At 56.7% G+C, this 15,051-nt stretch overlaps 1 protein-coding gene and 1 pseudogene across 1 annotated transcript; both read right to left on the reverse strand.

Annotated features, from left to right (window-relative positions):
* Nucleotides 1-421: 421 nt before the first annotated feature.
* On the reverse strand, nucleotides 422-5,623 carry LBHD2 (LBH domain containing 2). Its single transcript, XM_033109135.1, has 5 exons — nucleotides 5,543-5,623; nucleotides 4,121-4,178; nucleotides 3,757-3,843; nucleotides 2,049-2,205; nucleotides 422-868 (listed from the first exon to the last, which is right to left on the reverse strand). The coding sequence occupies exons 3-5, from the start codon at nucleotides 3,823-3,825 to the stop codon at nucleotides 771-773; spliced, it is 324 nt and encodes a 107-aa protein (XP_032965026.1). The 5' UTR covers nucleotides 3,826-3,843; nucleotides 4,121-4,178; nucleotides 5,543-5,623; the 3' UTR covers nucleotides 422-770.
* Nucleotides 5,624-14,348: 8,725 nt separating this feature from the next.
* LOC117024241 (60S ribosomal protein L10a-like) lies at nucleotides 14,349-15,051 on the reverse strand (annotated as a pseudogene).

The following is a 15,051-nucleotide window of genomic DNA, read 5'->3' on the forward strand; positions in this document are numbered from 1 at the left end:
TCTAGCTGGGTGGCTTCCCAGCCGCGGGGATTCCATCATAGATTTAGGCACCTCCCTTTACATCTCAGTTTTCTCTTCTGTAAAATGGGACTTTCGTGAGGATTTAATGAGATCCAGCCTGTAATAGGGCATCTACTTCCTGTACCATTCCTATGCCCTATGTTCCAGGGTAGAGGGGGTGTCAGGAAAGACTCTGCCCTCAGGGTCCAGCCAGGGCTGCAGGCCCCAAGGAGGGGTGGAGAGGCCACCTGTAGAAGCTGGTCCTGCCTGGGGCAGTCTCAGATGAGGTGGAGCAGAGCACAGGGCCCTAGGCAGGGGCGCCAGAGGAGCAAACGCCACAGTCCCTGGACAGCCCCACCAGCTGCCCTGGCCTCACCCCCGTGCAGAACACCCACGTGTTTCCTCACTCCGCACCGTGGCCTGCTCAGCCTGGGCTCCAAGCCGAAGCCTTTGCCTTGAAGGCCACTGGCAGAACCAAAATAGCTATTAGCCCTTTGAGTCCACACCGATGTGCCCACTGACCACGAGGAAGAGCCTTTATTTCTGCTTCAAACAACAGAACAAGGAGGAGTGTGATGCAGACCCTGGGCCGCGGACGGGAGGGGGCAGGGGCAGTGGGCCTGGCCAGACCCGGTGAGGCCGGAGATGGTAGCTGGCCTCTGTCCTCTCTGAGCATCAGCCTGGCCACCCTGGGGCTGAGGCCCTTTCAGCTGTCAGAGGGCAATGGCAGGGTGGGCAGGACAGTAGAATCTGGCCATGTCCTTGTCCTATTACTGCGCCGTGGGGGCCTCGTCCTTGGAGCTGGCACACTCGCTGCCGGCGTCATCCGGAGCCTTCCCTGGTGCTCCTGGCAGACTCCGTGAGGGGGCTGCGGAAACATGAAGGCCAACGTGTGGGTGGGGCTGTGTTTCCGACAGGTTTGCAAGGAAATGTGTGGATGGAGTGCTGCGGCCGGTGGGGCAGGCAGCTGGGCTGGGGCAACCACAAGTTCCCCAGGTGAAGGGGGAAGGGTGCTGAACACGCAGTCCTAAACCTGGGAGGAAGGACGAGGCCAGGCTCTGGGAGCAGGAACAGCCACCCCCCTGGCACATCCACCAGAGTAAGCGGGTGGCAGATTGGGGGGAGGTGGAGGACAGCCCTGGAGACGGCCCCACGACCCAGGTCCCACCCAAGGGGTTGTCCTGGTTGCCTGGGCCCCAAGTGAGACCTGACAGAGGTTGAGGGGGCTTTGGGGAGGGGGTTTATGGCATGGACAGACCCCTTCTGGCCAAGCTGCAGGGAGTGGTGGACCAACAGGGCCTGCTGGGGTGGTGGCTGACATCTGAGGAGGGGGAGAGGGCAGGACGGATGATAAGCAACCCCCGAGACCAAACGCCTTTCCTCACCAAGGGACAGACCCCCCAGGGGTCTTCAGGGGACAAACTTTCCAGGGCACAGCTCACCTGTCATGTGCCCTCACCGAAGCCCCTAGCCCGCTGTGCAGCCAGCTGTCTCTCCCGTGCCTCAGCCCTGGCTCCTGGCTGACCGCTCTCTTACTCACACGTCCTCCTCCCAGAAGCTTCCTTTGCTTCAGCAGCTCCTCGGCCTTTACCCAGGACAGGACACTGCCACGGGACTGGCCCATCTCCACACCTTGAGGGCACCTGGGCTAGGCCTGCTCGCGCACATACCCTCACCCCTCCCAAGCCCTAGTGGGCAATGCACACCTGCTCCATCACGAGGGCAGGAGAGGAAAGAGGAGGTGGGACAGGATGGTGAGGGATGAGAACGTGCCACCATTCACCCAACAAATGCTCACTGCACACCTCTCCTGTGCCAGGCCCGGGGCCCCAACAATGGATGAGGGGACCTCGCATGCAGGTGGGAGGGGTATGGTGGCAGGAAGAGTGGCAAGGCCAGGCAGTGCCTTTGCCAAGCAGAGGTCAAAGGGCAGACAGATGGGTGAGGTCTGAGCGGGCTGGAGGGCTCTGCTTGCGGGAGTGGGCAGGAAGGAGACCCTGCTTCTGAAGCCTTTCTCTCGGCACCCCCACAGGCAGCCCCTCACTCACCAGCAGCAGCTTGGCTCTGGGGGGATCCCTTCTGGGCACCCTCTGGGGGCCAACGCAGCTCCCCACTCTCCACAGTGCCCACTTCACTGGGCTCCACCACTATTGAGGGTAACCGCTGGCCCAGCCGAGGGCCCTTCTCCCGGGCACCCACCACAGCCTGTGGGGAGGGTGGGCAGGGGTCAGGGCAATGCCGGGCCCTGAGCTCCCCACTCCCTCCCATGCCTGCCCTGGGGCCTAACACACATCCTTGAGAGGGTCCCAGACCATCCACCATCCCACCACTGCGGCTGGGCTGCGGCACTTGGCATCTGGGGTCACAGCTCTTCCTGGGGCACCACAGGACCCACTTGGGTTCAGCCCTTAGGCTCATTTCACAGAGGCCAGAGAGGCCAAGGTCATACACTGAGTGAGCCCAGGGCTTCTGTGCACCCCCAGCTGCCTCCAAGTACAGCCCCTTTCTGGGGTCTTCCCCACTGGGCCCTTGGCCTCCTCCCTGCTCAGAGGAGCAGGAAACTGTTGCCATGGCAACCTGAGCAGCTCACTCTGGGCTCATTGTTCAGTGCCCACAAGAGTGTGCGGGGGCGCCTCCCCAAGCCCTCCCGGTGCCCTCAGCATCTCCGCCTCCCATTCAAGGCCTTCCAAGGTATAGGCTCCAGCAGCCAGAGCTACTGCACAGACCTCCAGCCCCAGCGCCCCAGCAGCCCGGGCTTGCCTGCACGTCCCACCTCCATGGCTTTGCTGGGGCTGGTCCCCTTCCTGGAGCTCCCCACCCCCATCTCTTTACCTAGCGAAATAGTTGCTTGGTGCAGGTCTGCCTTCCCCCGACGGTGAGAGCGCCTCGGGGAAGGGCAGGCATACAACAGGCAGAACGTGGCTCACCAGCCCTTGAACCACGGTAGGAGAACCTCCCGCACATGTGTTTAAATGCACATCCCTGGGCTCCAGCCCAGGGATGGGCATTTTAACCAAGTACCCAGGTAAACTTGAAGTGTGAGAACAGGTGTCATTGGGCTGGGACATCTGTGGAATCAGAGGAACAGCTGAGCAGGGTTCCACTCATGCCTCCTGGCTCCTCTGCTGCCATTGCCAGTCCGGGGGCTTCTTCCCCTCCTGGAATCCTTCCCCACCTACTGTTCTCCTTCCTACCTCCTCTGGGAAGCCCTGCTGACTCCAAACCAGGGGTGTTACTCTGCCCAGAGTGTGCCATCAGGGTGAGGGAGAGCTTGGAGTTCCAAGGACTGGTGTCCCTCTTGCCATCTGCCCTGCCAGGGAGGCTGTGCCTGCAACCCCAGGCTTCAGACTGGCCCCCTGTGCCACTCCGGCCTCCCCCCCCAGCCCCACTGCCCTCAACGATGAGATCTCAGAACATTGAGACTGAACCCTGTGTGTAGACACGTCACTTTTAGCTGCATCAACACCCCCCCCCCAACCCTGCAAATAAAAAATAGAGCTAAGGGCAGGGGACCCTGTCATTGCCCCAGCCATCAGAGAGAAAAGTGTCCTGAGGATGAAGTCCTGGGGTCCCAAGGTCTGGAATGGGTGCTAAGGAAGCCAGGGCCGCTCAGCCTTCAATTGCTTTATTTATCAGACTCCTATAGATGGAGCAACTGCCTACCCAATCCAGACAAGTCATGGGCCAGGGCTTGGGGCTGGCTCCCTCCTGTCCCCCAAGGCCGAGGGCTGGCACCCCAGGGCCCCAACTACATACCTTTCCTGCTAGGCCTCCGGCCTCTTCCGCTGGGCTTAGCTCTGGCATGGCAGGCTGAGGGGCACTCATGCCGCTGCCACTGTTGGGCTACACAGACAGGGAGCAGACAGACACGGAGACAGAAGTGTCTGCTGAGGGCCGGACGCTGGATCCCACCCTCCTTCTGGAAGCCTCAGGCTGCTCCAGTCCACAACCACCCCACCCACCCTCGGCCCAGTGCCCGTGGCTCAGATGGACCCCTATTGCTGCTAATCCCTGCCTGAGCCCACCATCAGAGGGGGCACTAGACGGGCACCACACAGTGTGCCCAGTGCTGCAGAGGGGCGGGGCAGGAGGGGGAGGCTGGCCTAGCCTTAAGACTCACGAAGGCTTCCTGAGACGGGGTCAGCTGATCTGAGGCCCAAGGGAGGAGCAGGACGCAGCTAGGCCAGTGGGGAGGAGAGAAGATGGCCTGAGTCAGGACATCGCGCGGGGAGGGCATGGAGAGTGGAGGGAACTAAATGGGTTTCTGAGACAGGAGGCCACGGGCAGCAGGGCCCGGGTTCAAGTCAGCGAGAGGCAAAGGTGCCCATTTCCCCACTCTGGCCCTGAGAGCAGACACCCCACACACACCCAGGGCCGGGCCCTCAATACCCACAACTGGGGGAAAGCTGACATCCTGCCTGCACTTGGCTATGAGCTCAGGCCAGGCACAAGGGCAGGGGAGCCCGGCCAGAGACCACACCGCAAGGCTCTGGGAGGAGAGGCGCGGCAGGCTAAGACTCTCCACCTGCACTAGGCCAGAGGCAGAAATAGGGGTGCGGTCTGGCAGGCAGACACCTCCCTTTGGCAGTGCCTAAGAGGCAGCTGGGGGCACAGGCAAGGGGCAGGAGTGCTGGGAGGGTACTGGGCAGAGGGAGAACAGTGACCAGAGGATGGAATGCCTATGATGACCTGGTGCTTGGGGGGTGGGGAGGTCCTGTGGTCACCCAGCAAAGGGGGAGGGCTGCTATTCTGGGAAACGAGGTTCCTTTCACAAATACCCAGCTCAGGTCAGCTCAGTTCCCACCCAGACCCAGGAGAGGTAGGGGGGCATGCGCTGGGCATCCTGGGGCAGTGAGCAGCCAGGTCATACCCACCAGTGCCTCCACCTCGTCCCAGAGCATGTGAAAGTCCCTCTCCACCCCATGCCCGCTGCTCCCAGGTCTGGCCCTCTAAATGAGGCCATCCTGGGACTTCATCCCAAGAGCCCAGAATCTCGGCTAGGGCAGCTGGGACGCAGACTGGAGAGTGGACTCCGAGATCCACACAGATGTGAGAAAGAGACAGAGGGGAAGCAGGAAAAGCACTGGCCACAGACAAAGCAGAGATGATGGAGAAAGAGACACAGAAAGAAGACAGAAACAGACCCAGAAAGGTGATACAGATGGAAGAGAGAGGATTGATGACTGACACAGGTGATAGAGCTGTCACCTTGGGGGCAGGCAGAGCAGGCAGAGAGCTAGTGAGCCCCACGCCTGGGTCCAGAGGGCGCACCGACCCCTCGAGGGCTCCCACCACCCACACTTCCATAGGCTCTCAGGTGTGTAGTGCCAGGTATGGCCGTGCACAGACCCCAGGAGTTCTGCTCTCGCCCAAAGCCTGGCGTCCAGCAGCCAAGGGCTGACCCTGGTCCCCACGCCCTCCCCTTCCCCAAACCGCCCCCTTCCTCCTCTTTCACCCGCGCCTCGCCTGGCCGCCAGGGCACACCCGGGCCGCGGGCCGGGGCAAGGGTGAGAAAGGGTAGCCCCTGCGCCTCATCACTCACCCTCGTGGGCTGGACGCTCGCGCTGGGGCCACCACGGTCAGCTCAGCGCCGCTAGCCCGGGCTCGCCCTGCCTCTCTCCGGGTTGGCTCTCCGCGCTCTCCGCCCACATGCGCTCGCTCGCCCGGCCCCTCATTCACACTCACGCCCCTCTTCGGTCCGCGCAGCGCCCCTCCGAGCCTCCGCCCTCCTGGCTCCAGCTCCCAGGTAGAACTGTTCCCGGGAATGACGTCGTACCTGGGCTCTTTGTCTTCTTGAAGGAAAGCATTCAGTCAAGAGACAGAGTTTGTGCAGCAAGAAGTTCTTTAGTAAAGGCGAGTCCACTCCGAGACTTGGAGCGGCTGACCCAAGAAAGGGAAGCGGCCTCTCTTTACGTTGTGTGAGGGTTTTTATCTCTATGGGTGGAATTGTCTCCCTCTGTCCCTTTTTTTCTCTCTTCCGAAGTGACCTGTCCTCCTCTCCGGTTCTCAAGGTTGTTTCTCAGAATGTAAGCGTGAACATGTTGATTTCCCATGATTTATCTCAGAAGCTCATTAAAAGTGGTCCTGAGAAGCAGGACGTATATTCTGATGAGCAGGATGGTTTCCCTCCCTCTCCAGCATTTTTCCTTCTTCTAAGGACTTATCTTGTTCTCAATATCCTGCTGAGCAAGCAAGGTGGTTGTGCCTCAAGTGAGAGCAGCTGCAAGGGGCCTTGACCCAAGTAGGAGCAACTGCCAGAGGCCTCCTAACCAGACTAGTTCCCTCCTTCTCCTGCGCATTTCTACCTGAGATCCTGAGTCTCAAGTTTAAGGTTCAGGAATTCAGGGGACCGAATTGGGTGGGGCTAGATATATAGAAAAAGGACATCATCCAAATGGAAGGAGTGCAGAGGGCAAGGAACAGTGGTCAAGGAAGTAGGAGGGCCAAAGTGTGTGTGATGGGGTGGGAGAGGTCATCCAACCACTGCCCTCTCATCTTCATCCCTAATCCCATTCCCAAAAAGGAGCAAAACAGCCCTGGGACAATGATTCTCATTCAGCCAGATGCACAGATCCGACACCTGAAGCCAAGGTGCGTAACCTCTGACCCACATAATTCCCCACACATCCACAATCCAGCATCTAACACCATCTAACATCCACCACACAGCATCTAAACATCCAGCCTTCACCCAACACCCACTATCCATCATTCAGCATCCACTTATCCAGCCACTATCATCTATGAATCGTCCAACATCCATCCACTATCCACCAGCCACCAGCCATCATCCACCATCCAATATCCATTAATCATTCAATTCTAACCATCATCCACTATCCAACTGCCATCCATTCATCATGCAACTATCCATTCACCGCCCACACGCACCATTTACCAAGCATCACTAGGAAAATACCCAACATTCATTCACCATCCATCCCTCCACCACCTGTGTATCCATTATTCACAATCTAACAGCTTTCCATCAGTATTTATCAACTATCTATTCATCTGCCATTCATTTATCCATTCACCACATATCTGGTTGTCAATTGTCAATCTACCATCTACCTACTGTTCATTTATCCAGATTTATCCACCACCCATCCATCAGCCTCCATCCATCCAATTAGCCATGATTCATCCATCTACATTCAATCACCACCAGTCATTCACCCCCTCTTATCCATTTATATTTCTATGAACTACTCACCAACAACCTACCATCCCTATTCACTACGTATTTAGCCATTTGTTGTCCATCTCACAACAGCCTCTATCCATCCATCCATCCATCCATCTACCCCCCACACATTCTACAATTTCATCATTCATCCATCATCCAGCCATAATTCACTATTTATCCAAAACCCCTTCAAATATCATCTACCATCCATCCATATTCACCCATTCTGGAAAGATTTATTGAGTGCCCTCTATGTGCCAAACATTATTCAAGGTACTGGGCATGAAGAGGAGAAACAACAATGATCATTCATCCACCATAATCCAACCATCATTATAATCCACCTGCCATCCATTTCTTCATTATTTGTACATCATCCCGCATCCATTATTCACTATTCATTCAATATCCATCGTCGTTCATCATCCATTCACCATCCACTTGCCATCTATCCATCTTCCTCCATCTATACATTAAACCATCCATTTACCATATACCACTCACCACCTACCATCCATCCACCATCTCTCCACCATCTACACATCCAACATTCACCTTTCATTCATCCATTTTCCAAGATATAGCCATGTATCATTTAACCATTATTCATTAATCACCTAATCATCATCTATCCATCCAGAATTCATCCATTAATTATCTAGTCACCATTCACCTCCATCTACACTTCCTCAGTACACAATCCATTATCTGTCCTCCTAGAAACCACCCATTTATTTGCCACCTCTTCCCCCATTCTTGAACCATTTATTTGCTGACCATTCATGATCCATCCATCAACTGTATATACATTCACATTTATCCATCTATTCTCTATGGAGAGCTCTATCACAATCACATACTTACTATTTATCCACCATCCATCCATACTTCTGTAATTCAGCTACCCGCAAGCATTCACCACCCACCACCTATTACCTGCAATTAATTCACTATGTATAGATTCTTTCAGTATCCATCAATCCGTCAATTTAGTGTCTACATCTATCCACCCTCCATCTATCAGCCTACAATCTATTTATCTGTTCATCATCACTTAACCAACTACCATTTCATAGATGCATCCACCATCCACTAGCTTCCATCCACCCACAGTCTAGCATACCATCTATTATTCTTCCATTATCTATCTAACCATTATCTATACATCCATCTACCCCCCACACATTCTACAATTTCATCATTCATCCATTAATTCATCTCCCCATCCAGTCATTCATTCCCACCAACCATCCATTGACCTAGTAATTCACCTGTCCATCATCCTGCCATGCATTCATCTATTATCCTCATACGCATAAACATCAGTTAACCATTCTCACTTCCATCTCTCCACCACCGATCTCCATCACTCATCCATCCATCCATCCATCCATCTTCTCACCATTCTTTTGCCCATTAATTCATAAACTAAACATTTATTAATAAATAGTAATATTGAATACAATATTAAACATTTATTACTAGTTTTAGTGTTGGATTCTGGGAACATCAAGATGAATAGAATCCCATCCAAATTCATGGCCTGATAAATTTATGGTGTGATGGTCCACAGAGGGGAAACAGATCAGACAGAGAAGCGTCAGTGTAAAAATATCTATTGTGTCAAAATCTCGGTGGCTCCATCTTCTGGCAATAGGATGGCTGAAGCTCTTCGCACAAGTTCCTCACTGGAGGATTGGGGTGGGGCATCACAGCAAGATCAGCAGAGACCTGGTCTGGGCACAGTGGCTGTGGTGTGGGAGACCTGATGACGTGGGTGTAAAGAGAGGTGAGACTGGAAAAAGAGGTTGGCATAGGATCATGCGTGACTAGGGCTACCTGGCTTAGGGGTGGGTCCCTAATGATGTGGGCCTGAAGACAACAAGAAGTTCTGGGAGGGTTTTAGGCAGGCAAGTACCCCAGTCAGCTAAGTTCTGAGAAGCTCCCACCCCCATGTACATGCACTTCTTCACTCAAAAGCACCTGAACTAGAAGAACAGGGGCTTGCCTTATGGTCACACAGAGTGGTCATTGCGGCTGCACCTGCACCATCCGAACACCCAGACAGCCTCATGTCAGGAAAGCTTGTGCTGGCATGCTCCCCCTTCTACCGCCAACCCCCAAAAGGCCACCCCACTCCTTTCTACTTGGACAGGAATTGCTCTCCCTACTTGTTAATAAGGGTGCCAGTTGTCACCTAAGGTGTTGGTTGTCATCCAAGGTGTTAGCTGACAAGAGCCTCACGCTCCTGGGCTCTCAGGAAGTGCTCAAGGCCTTTGCTGCAGAAAGCAGAAAGCTCTGACGGTGGAGCAGGAAGCTGAGGACCCGGAGTATCTTTACAGACAGGCCTGGAGGCCCATATCTGAGCCCAGAGTCAGCCTTGGGGCCTATCTTTGCTGCCAGCCTCCCAGTCTGCTCTTCCCTTTCCTTCTCCCCACTCCCCCATCCCCCAACCAGGGGCCTTTCCACAGGAGACAAGCACATCTTGAGACAGGAGCTGTGCGCCCTGGCCACGCCCAGTCTTTGCTGTGCGTCCTTGGGAGGCCAAGCCCCTCTCTGGGCCTCCGTGTCCCTACCGATGGAGTAGGAAGACCGAGCGGACCAAATGAAGAGTAAGGACCAACCCAACCATGTCTGATGTTCTCTGGTCACCGTCAGGCTGGAATTATCCGCTTCCCAGACCCCTCACCCATACATTCACCTCCGAAGAAGTGTGAATGGAGGTGAGGGCCGCGTCCCTGGGCTGGGGAGAACTAGGGGTGGTGGAATTCTGGCTCAGGGCCAGGAAGGTTTGCTCTTGGTGCCCTCTTGTGGCCATCCTTGGGTAAAACGCCCCAGATTCCACGATGGCAACAGCCGAGCAAAACGACCAAACAGCATTTGGGTGTTAATTTGAAATATTTAATAATTTGAAGTGCAATATGAGCTCCGTCGTCCTATACTTTGTCTTCATGTGAGAAGCAGGTCCAAGACTGAGCCCCTCTGCCTTTGGTAGGCTGGTGGGCAGAGGGTCCTAAGTAAATGACCCAAGAGGAGGAGTGGATGGTCCCAGGGGCGGGGGTGTGGGGTATGTGTGTGGCTGGAGAAAACCTTCTCCCACTCCTACAACTGTCTCAGTCGGCTGGAAGGAAAGGCCCTCAGACAGGAATTTCAACTGTCTTGCTCCAACACTAAATCTCCAGCCCAGAAACACTGGCTAAACAAATCAAGTTTCTGAACGTTTCTTTCTAATGTAACCAATCAGATTTCAGTTTTAAAAATGCCATAATAAGAGAATCACATCAACAGAGGCAGCCCCCGCGAGTGGGCGAGCAGGTGTGCAAGGCACAGTGCAGGGAGCCCTCCCCAGGGACTGTGGGACCCCAGGAGTCGTTGCTATCAGCCACCACCACAGACGGCATCCCTGGAGGCCTGCGATGTGACTTGCCTCCCCAAGCCCGGGGACAAGCCGGGCTAGGGGGAAATAGATCCTGGAGGTGGGGGAATCTGTCCTCCCAGTGAGACTGGAGTAGGGAAAGGAGGACCCAGACCTGTCCCCCAGACCTGAACCGCCCTCCTTTGATCTGCCCTGTGGGCTGGACAGGCCGACCTCCACGAGACTCCGGGTGGTCGAGCTCGTGGTTCACTGTGGGCCGCGGAGCTTCCCTCCAGCGCCCCCTCCCGACCAGGCGACGAACGCCCGCCGGACTGCCCTGGGACTTCAGCACCCGCCGGCCAGGGGGCGGCCTACCCTTAGCACCACTCCCCGCGCTCTCGAAACATTGGAGGAAAGGGCAGTTTCAGGGCTGCGGACCTGGAGGCCTCGTTCCCCTCCGACGCTGGGAGTGGGGAGGAAGGAAGCACCGAGGGCTGCCCCACGCCCCGCCCTCCCAGTGGACTTGGTGGCTCGGAGCCTGTCTCTGGGTCTGTTTCTACGAGTCTTTCTCCCTTCCCTCTTTCTCCCCACGGGGCGAGCGGGGATTCCAGGTTGCACGAGCTAGAGAAGGAGACCCTGGTGGCTTCCTGTAGCCTCTTTCCCCACTCAGCGCCGCCTCCTGTAGCCTCTGCCCCCCGGCATAGCTGGAGAAACTGAGGCTAAGAGAGAGTGGGTCGGCTCAAGAATCGGACGCAAACCCGGACAGGATCCAGGGTCCAACGTCCCGCGTGGCGCTGACACCCTGCTCACTGGGGAGAAGGGGCTTGCTCCCCATTTCACTTGTTCCCCATTTCACAGTCCCGGAGCAGGGAGCTGGACCTGGGTAGTCTAGGAGAAGGGGGCGGTGCTTGATTTCCGGCTTGAACGCGGGACCGTGAGAATGGAAGTGAGAGAGGCAGTCCAGGTGGGGAGACCAAGGCGCAGGCGCAAGAGCTGGAGCTGCTGCTGGGACCCCAGGCTGGTCCCACTGAGGAGTTGCCTAGGAGTTGGAAGAGAGCTGTCCAAGGCCACGCCTCCCGGGTCATCCAGGGCTGAGGTCATCCCACCGGGCCTAGAGTGCTCCACCCTCCCCATCCTGGGCCCAACCGCCACACAGTGCTGTGGACTGCCCTTCCCTCACCCCAGCCCATCTTGCTGTGCACAGGGAGAGAACTGAGGCTGGGCAGGGCTCATGGTGGGGGGTGGGGCAGGGTTTTAATCTCTAGAGCCTCCTAAGGACTCACCCACTGCCAGGAGCAGAGGGCACGACCCAGCTGGCCAGCCTAGGATATACCCCAGGGCTTGCCACATGGGACCACCGCAGCTTCACCCACTAAGCTGCAGTTCCTGTGTATCGAGGTGGTGACAAATCCTTCTCCAGGAGGTGTTGGTATGTGCGCAGTGTGCCTAACAGGAGCCGCCTTTGTGTAACAAATATAAAGTTTACAATCTGTGCCCCTTTATGCATATGTACCTTTGTATAGCATAGAGATGTTGTGGATACACCGTGATTCTAGCTGAGCTTGCATACACTTCCTGTGTCCTAGGCACTGTCTGGGCGCTTTGCCTAGCCCATTGAATCATGGAGACCCTATGAGGATGGTACATTATTATCCCATTCTACAGAGGAAGAGACCAGGCACAGAGAGGTGGAGGGAGTGAGCTGCCCAGGGTCAAAGAGGCTGGATGGAATTTGGAGTGGGCACAGGAGACATGCTGCCAACACTGGATAGAGCTGCGGGCTCTGGGGGAAAGGGTGTGAGGAGCAAGGGAGCCACAGCTCTCATCCACCCCAGCTGTGACCAGGGCAATCTATTGGTGTGGGAACAGGAGCTGTTAACCCCTGTTCCTGGTACAGGCTCACACTCTGAGACTCAGAGAGGGGAGTGGCTTGCCCCAGGGCTCGCGGTGCAGAATTGATGCTAAGACTGGAGTCTTCCCGACCCTCCTGCCTTCAAAGACCAGCTGCCTACAGGGGAGCCCTGGAGTTGTCCCTGTTTTCCCTCCGCCAGAGGCGCTGAGTCCCTGTGGAAAGCCGGATGGGTGTTAGGCCCGCGGTTGACGCAGAAACTGCCCACTTCCTGGCAGGCCTCCCGTTTAACCGACTCTTTAAGCCTGTGAGATCTGGTCTCTGAAAGCCCCCATGTGAATCCCCTGAGCGCCTGGGCGCAAAGCCGTGATGGCGGCAGGGGAAGGGGCCAGCCCTGAGCAAAATGGGGGGAACCCGGTTGGGGGACAGGGGTGGAGGGAAAACAGCCGCTCCAGCCCCAGCCCCGCCTGCGGGTGGGGGCGGAGCCGGGTTCGAGGCCTGGCTGGCTACAGCCCTCACGTCACCGCTGAAAGGTGGGGCCTGGCACCCCCTGTCCTGCCCGGCCTCTGAGCCCCGGCGCAGCAAGGGGGAAATGCACGCCAGATATGCACCCCGCCCAGGCTGGGACACCACCCTCCCTACGTCCCAGCGCCCCACTCCTGTCCCAGCAGCTCCAGTCTCCTCCATCCCCACCCCCACCCTGACCTACTAGCAGGTCATTCAGCCGCTCGGGCCACCATTTCCTCCGGTAGACATTCACCAAACTCGCAGTGCAAAACCCGCCCAGCAGGTGCGCCTCCCGAGCGGGAGCAGACGCCCCCAAACCCTGGGCCCCAGGGTGTGTGCTCTGGGCCTCAGTGGGTTGGGTGGGAGGGTGGGGAAACGCAGGAAGAACTGGTGAGAGGGGCAGCCCAGGCTGCGTTGCGGCCATGGCTTCCTGGCTTCCCAGGCAGCAGAGAGTCAGTAGGGGGCCGGGACACTGGGTCCTAAAGGCCAATTTAGGGAAAGCATCTGCTGGTCGAAGGGCTGTTAGACCCGTGATGATAAATGCCATTCTGATGATGACGATGTGGGTTATGGAGTGCCCTCTGCACCCACCCTGTGCGTGTGAGCATCTCACTTAGTCCTCACAGCCCTGAGTGGTGGGTGGGGACCGCTATACCCACTTAGCAGCTGAGGGATGATTCACTAATGGGTGTACCCTTCCCCCGGGCTCCTCAGGTGAAACACTGGACTGTCCACTGCAGGTCTAAGCTAGATGGTGGGCCCTGACGATCAGCACCCTGGGCTCCCTCCCTCCCTCTGTTGTCACCCAGCCCTGGGGGGAGGGCTATACGTAGGCCAGAGCTGAGTGCCCACTGTGGCCCAGAGCAGAGAAGCCTGCAGTAGTGGTTCTATCCAACATGCAGCAGAATCACAAGGAGGGCCCTGCCCCACCTGTTCTGGGTCAGTGGGTTTGGGGGCATTTCTAACAAGTCCCCAGCTGGGTCCGGAGACCACACTGAGATCCACAAGGTGGAAGACGGACAGAAGTGTCCTCAGTCTGCCCCTCCCAGGCTCCTCTGTCCACACCCTGGGCAGAACAAGGCAGCCTTGCAGCCTGAGGACATCTCTGTGCTCAGAGGCAATGCCCAGGCGTCTGCTGGCCACACGGGTTTAGACAAGTCCTGGCTCCTCTGACCACTCTGACCTGCACGGTGGGGAGGGGACAGGGTGTGTGCGGTAAGGGAGGGGCTGTGTGGAGAGTGCTGGGCACGCAGAGGTCGCTGGAGTTACTCCTCACAGGGTTGTCCTTGGGAGGAGGACACCAGCCTCAGTGAGAAGGCAGCGCGTGCTGCTTTGAGGAAAGGCAGCCATGCTTGGCCAGGGGCCTGGGCAGACGCGGGCCCTGCCACTTACCAGCAGCTACTTTCTTTTTTTTTGGTAGCACTATGATTTATGAAGCTGTGCCTTACTTAGTGCAGGTGCTGGGGCTTTCCCATGGTGCCCTTGATCTATACAGCCCGGACGTTCTGCCTGCGCTTTTTGAGTAATGACACCAGGAAATTGACAGCTCAGTGGAGGTCCACAAGCTCATCTTTTGTCACCTTCATGTGGCTACCGGCCACTGCCAAACGCAACACCTTCTTCGCCTGGAACTTGATGGTGGATTTCACTTCATCGACTTTCGACACCGTGTTCTTATTGTGGGTCAGAAGGCAGGGAACTTGCCAGACTTCAGGCCTGGACCCAGGATGCCCGGGATCTGCTCCACCAGAGACTCCGAAGCCAAAAAGGCGTCATACTTCTTGGCCAGCATTTTGACCAGTTTCTCATTCTTGTTGCATTTCTTCAGGGCCGTGTGGGGGATATGCACAGCCTGGGCCTCGTCACAGTGCTGCTGGTCCCCCAGAATACAGATGGAGAATTGGGGCGGGGAGTGGATAGAAGCCTGACGGTGCCAGAGAAGCGTTTGTTTGTCCTTCTGAGGGTCATAGTTCTTCAAGCTGATCTTTAGCCCCACTGGCTCCAAAACCTCCTGCGCATGCGCTGGTTTCCGCGCAGGACTTCCCGCACCGCCTCATAGAGGGGGTCACGGGAGACTTTGCTGTTCACTTTGCCTCGTGCAAAAACCAGAAAGGAGCTACCAGCAGCTACTTCACTGCCCCGAGCCTCCAT

The sequence above is a fragment of the Rhinolophus ferrumequinum genome, chromosome 6, assembly GCF_004115265.2.
Source record: "Rhinolophus ferrumequinum isolate MPI-CBG mRhiFer1 chromosome 6, mRhiFer1_v1.p, whole genome shotgun sequence".
In the NCBI taxonomy this organism is placed as follows: Eukaryota; Metazoa; Chordata; class Mammalia; order Chiroptera; family Rhinolophidae; genus Rhinolophus; species Rhinolophus ferrumequinum.

Coding starts and splice junctions, on each gene's coding strand:
- LBHD2 (XM_033109135.1), bottom strand. CDS start 3,825: ATGAGTGCCCCTCAGCCTGCCATGCCAGAGCTAAGCCCAGCGGAAGAG. Junction 2,206..3,756: donor CCGGAGGCCTAGCAGGAAAG/GTATGTAGTTGG, acceptor CCCTCCCCACAG/GCTGTGGTGGGTGCCCGGGA. Junction 869..2,048: donor CCAGAGCCAAGCTGCTGCTG/GTGAGTGAGGGG, acceptor ATGTTTCCGCAG/CCCCCTCACGGAGTCTGCCA.